Source organism: Sinocyclocheilus anshuiensis, unplaced genomic scaffold (assembly GCF_001515605.1).
Source record: "Sinocyclocheilus anshuiensis isolate Anshui unplaced genomic scaffold, SAMN03320099.WGS_v1.1 scaffold810, whole genome shotgun sequence".
Taxonomy (NCBI): Eukaryota; Metazoa; Chordata; class Actinopteri; order Cypriniformes; family Cyprinidae; genus Sinocyclocheilus; species Sinocyclocheilus anshuiensis.
The window spans coordinates 200014-205450 of record NW_015542409.1 but is presented as its reverse complement, the minus strand read 5'-3'; the positions used below and the strand labels follow the sequence as shown (position 1 = coordinate 205450).

The 5437-nt window shown below is 38.8% G+C and overlaps 1 protein-coding gene across 5 annotated transcripts in view; it reads right to left on the bottom strand.

Annotated features, from left to right (window-relative positions):
- Positions 1-5228, bottom strand: part of LOC107693212 (SAM and SH3 domain-containing protein 1-like) — a 52238-nt gene extending 47010 nt beyond the window's left edge. For 4 of the 5 annotated variants that reach the window (XM_016492498.1, XM_016492501.1, XM_016492500.1 and 1 more), the window contains exon 1: positions 4619-5228. In XM_016492498.1, the coding sequence (XP_016347984.1) occupies positions 4619-4720 (102 nt within the window). In that variant the 5' untranslated portion in view covers positions 4721-5228. Of the gene's footprint in view, positions 1-4355; positions 4548-4618 lie in introns of those variants that run through there. The other variant, XM_016492502.1, reaches the window with a different exon arrangement.
- Between the last annotated feature and the right edge of the window lie 209 nt (positions 5229-5437).

Genomic DNA, 5437 nt, shown 5'->3' with positions numbered 1-5437 from the left:
ACAAAATGAGATTTAAGACAAATTATAAATTAAATGTGTCCTTTTATTATTGCTTGGACAAAATGCTGTACGTTTCTTTGTGAAATTTAAATATAACACTATAATATAATACTAACATAGCACTTGTAAATTATTGCTCTTTTGTTGGTTTTGATGCTTCTATTGTCCTCATTTGTTAAACGCTTTGGATAAAAGCATTTGCTAAATAACAAAATTCTAATATAATGTAAATGTAAATCGAGCGATTGTGAAGCATTGCAAACAAGCTTGTCAGTTTAATTACAAAAACTGCTATGTTCTCACCTCATTGCTGAGAAATATATTTAGCTTTTAGCTGTTATATTTTCAAAATTCACGGGGCGGGGGTTGAAAACCAGCTCCTGAATGTGCAATTTCTTACCTATAAAAAGTTTCCATCTCAACAAAATGCAAGCGCATACAGCACGCCGGCATTAAAACGGCATTAAAAATCTTTATGAGCAAACGTGTCGCCCTTGCATTGGGAGTTCTGTGGATAATCGGATATGTGTGTTTAGACGTAGGTCGGATCATGTCCAGATATCAGATGTGTATCCGATTAAAATCCACATTTGGAAGTGGCTCAGATCGGATGCAAAAAAATCGGATCTCGTGCGGGTTTTTGTGTTTACACATGTGCAACAAATTCCGATCTGTGTCAGATGTGAGCGAAAGATCGGATTTTTTGTGCCAGTGTAAACGCAGCCTAAGTTCCCCTCAGACATGCATTCATATAAACTCCTACCCCTAACTGAATCGCGATTTGTTTAGCATCTCAACCGATTTGAATCCTCACATATTTAAATCGACTTTCAACCGGCTCACGGTTAATCGTTTCATCCCTAGTCAAAACAGAAGAAAGAAAGAAAGAAAGAAAGAAAAAGAAAAAGAGAACGAATGAGGTAATTAAGGCTTAACAGCATTTTTCTTTCGTTTTTGGGTTGTCCAGTTGTTATTCTGTGCAAATGGAGATTGCATAATATGCCTTTATAGTTGCTTATCCTGGAATAATGAGTAACACAACAAACCACAAAACAAATTTAATGTGTCCTCTTTCAGAAACAGAGAACATCACAAGTCTGCTTTTGTTTCCTAGCATTTCTCATCATAAATGCTAATGCCCACAGTGCCTAAACAGTGTCCTGACACTATTACTAAGCACAGAATAAAACATACACACTCAGAGAGCATGAGGCCTGTCTGTATCAAAAAGACCACAATGTGTTAAGGCCCTGTACTAAAGACTAAAGGAGACCAAACGAATGGAAATGATTCACACTCTTCAAAGTAATTTGGGGATGGGGAAGTCCACCACAGTGCAACAGTGAAAAGGGACCCCTTTCAAACAGTGTCGTTTTCCGAACGTTGTTTAAGCTACATACATACGGTATTGCGGTATTTTAAAAATTCATATCATAACAAAAATAAACACCGGTATTCGGTATGAACCGGTATACCGCCCAGCACTAGGAAGTCACTTGACGTAGGTGTTGTGAGATGTGTGGCGCCGCCCTGGAGGGGAGAAGTGGACATTAGCTGTATTTGAGTTAGAGAGGATGTAAAACAGAAGTTGGTCAGGGGGTCCTGACGCACCCTCGTTAGGGTGGCTTCCTCAGGATATCCACAGAGGGTGGATGGAAGCATAAGGAAGGAGGCGGGCTGGGTGGAGAATGTGTTAAATTAACTGGAATCAGAGGCGGGAAGCAATGGCTCATCCAAAATCAAAAGCAGTTACTGTCAAGGTGCTTAAGTACTGCAGATATGGCCAGCCACTCTCCCACACATTGTCTAATGTCCAATGTTGAAGCAAACATATCATTACTGAACACTGCTGCCTTATGCATAGTGTCTATCTGGCTTTCTTTACAGTTAGTATTAAGATCATTACTGTTTAAATCTGGTAGTAACAAGCTTCTCAAATATATAGTGTGCTACTGTATGCTACATGCAAATACTGTAGCTCAAGCTTCAACAAAGCTGCTCCTATTTAAGAAATATCTGATAAGGCAAACAATTAAGATGTCAAAACTGTATTTCACAGATGAAATGAGGGTGATGGGCTGTTAATTGATTTTGAAATGAATTTAGATGAGTGGAACCACATATAAATGGGGTTTGCTCACACAGACCGCACTTCAATGACAGGCAGACTCCTGGTATTCTCATTAAGAGAGATCTATGAGCTTGGCATGCACAATGGTTAACCTCAGAGTGTAGCTCAGACCTTTAATTCGCAACTCAGTAGCCGCCAGTTCTACAAATGCTGTTTATCAACATTAGCATAAGATAGTAAATCTTAAACACTACCTCAAATGTAGCAATATATGCACTTAAGAAAGCAAAAATTATCTTGCAACTTCAAAAATCTACTTAATGCCATAATAAAACCTTACTTTTATAGACAGCATGCCCACCAAAACAACATTTCATTCACTAGCAAGTCACATCTAAAAGGCTTGTAAATGTTGAAAGTAAAACAACCCAGACCGTCAAATGGTCAGTTTAACTGAAACCATGTCTAACCATTTTTTCACGCAATCAAGACATTTCTTATATTTATTTCAAGGCGCTCTAGAATACTTAATTCTGATTGGTCAATCGTGGTGTATGTAAACTGTATATTTGACCATTTTCCATGGGAACCAATTTCTAACACAGCTGTGCTAGTTCTCTCTGGCTTGGCACTTAGTGGTCTGTTTCATCAGTTTAAATTTATATCAATATTTAAAACGAATTTATTTATTAAGTTGCCTTGTAATGAAACATACCATCATCTAGTCATCATTGTTGCGAAATAAAACCCTTCAATACGATACAATAATGACCAGCCTACTGTATATGATTCCTATACATGGTTACGAAAATGTCATTAACAAAAATGTGTTTGTATACAGTCAGGCATTCACTTGTTTGCTAAAAAAGTATAAACTAAGAGAGACACTGCAGTGCAAATGCACAGATTTCCTTTTGTAAAAAATCAAAATAACTGAAGCAAAGACAGAATATAAATTCTCCAAACTATACCACTATAGATGAAGGCCTCTAAAAAGAGCTCTTTAAAGCCAAAAGATGGAGGATTTGTTTAAAGCTGCAAGGATCATAAACAATAGCTGCAGTTTGTTGTTGGGGGTTGGGTAAATCCAAGCTGAGAAACCTTCAGGTGCTACTTCTGCTTGAACTGCAGGGCTATTTGTAAGAAGGAGTATACATGAGACATATTCTATGAAAAAAAAAAAGACTCATCATCTTACAGTAACATCACAGGATAATATACGCCTGAGGGAAGAAGAAAGGGTGTGCAACTTAAAAGAGATTAATCATTAATGTGTGTCAGTGTTACAGTTTATCTCATCAGATTTAATAGAAACAATTATTTCTCATTAGGCAATCTCACTTTCCTGGACATAAAAACAACACACACACTTTTCAGATGCTTAATTAACACTGCAGCCATCAAGAGGCAAAGCCATTTTCACTGGAAATGGGTGTCACACCTTTATCTCTTTCATCTGGGTGCTTAACAACTGGTATGTTAGGGTTCTGAGAAAGTCTCAGGGAATATCTGTATGTAAATATCCACTTTAACCAATTTCCTACACAAGAGTTACAATTAAAGGTCCAATTAAAACCAAAAAGGACAGAGAATCCATGACTAGGCCTTGAGGACATTACAATGTGACCATCACTATTTAAGCTGGTCTCAATGGAAACATGAACACTCTGAACTGATTCATAAATTGTAACTAATAGGACCAGGTGAAATGTGCAAATAACAGACAACAGAGACAGCCTTGAGAGAGAATAGATATTATTAAGATCTTTTCCCAAACTAAATGCTATAGTGGCCAAGGAAATGTTTTTATCCAGTAAAATAAACACTAAAAATGCATCAGTCTCCCCAAAATCTCCAAAATGTACAGGTCCTCGAAATGTTACATTTGTTACAGTTAAATCTCTTAGCTAACCAGTACTGAGAAAACACGTGGTTTATTTAATTATATACACACCAATATGGTAATATTGTTGCAATGCTCGCTTTGTGGCCTGATAGTTTTCAATGTTGCCATGCAAGACTACTTTGCGAACGATTTAAGTCAACTTACAAGTAACCAGAACCACTAATTTCGTGTCTAAGTAGTTACTTATATAAAAATAACTCTGTAATATGCGGGATAATGTACATCTAGTTGGTCATTAGACTTAAAGTGAAACGACAAGGAAAACACATTTAAACTTCTGTGTAGTGTTTGAATTAAGTTGCGTATCTGACGCCGCACGTGCGCCGGGTGATAATAATAATAATAATAATAATAATAATAAACACTTCAGTTACATACCATGTGATACGATTCCCTGGAGATTTCTAAACTTCTCACTGCCTCTCACCAGGTCCAACCATACAACTTTAAGTGTCTATTCACAGCGGGCAGAAAGTTAGCTGAGGTTGTCCTGACGCTCCTGCGGGCTGCTTTAACATGCGCTTGGCATCAAAGCACAACCACTACACACACAATGAGCTCCAATAGATTAAGCCCCTTGGGTTGAAGGACTTTTCTCAAGTTGCCTTCCTGTGACACCCCTCCCCCAACTCCGAACTTACCAGCATCCCCATCACGTCCGACCAGAGCCGGGAGAAACTGTCCGATGATGCGCCGCTGACCGCCTGCGGCTCCTCGGGAGAAGACACTTGATCCTCCTCCATTGCCAAACACTGATGGATCTACAGCCTCAAATTTCAAGTTGATGAATGTTAATCCCCAAACCATAAAATACGTCCAGAAGTCTTTTAAATCTGAGTTAGTATTTCGCTATTCCGTGGTGCGTGTTCAAAAGTCGATGCAAAGTATTCCGTTAAAGAACAGAAATACATATTCATCAAGTGATATCGCTGATATGTTTTCCATTTGAATCCAGCTGAGCGGATACCGTACAGAGAAACTTCAACTCAAGTATAGCCGGACAGATTTCAGCGATTCACTTGGCACTTCGTCGGTGCGAACCAACCCAAACTTTAGGGAGGTCTCTTTAGTGTGCAAAATCATTACAATACGTAAATAACATCAAAGCCAGTCCCTGTTAGACAAACAACGTTCCGAAGTACCCACGACAGCACAATTCAGGAACAACACTGACGACAACGCCCGAAGCGGATTTTTGCGCTTGAGTTCTCTCCAGCCTCCCCCTCTCCAGCGTAATGGTTTACTACGCCCAAACAACTGAACACACGGCTCTCGCGCTTCACTGCCACAAATGGGACAAGCTGATCCTCACTAACTTCACCAAGCGTTTACGACACACACAGAGACCTTTGGAAAAGGGAATCTCTACTTTCGCTTTTCCAACAATACTTGTTTTGCCGCTATAAACAGACACAAAGGAACAAAGCGACATTTTGCTCACAATGCATTCGAAAACAAAA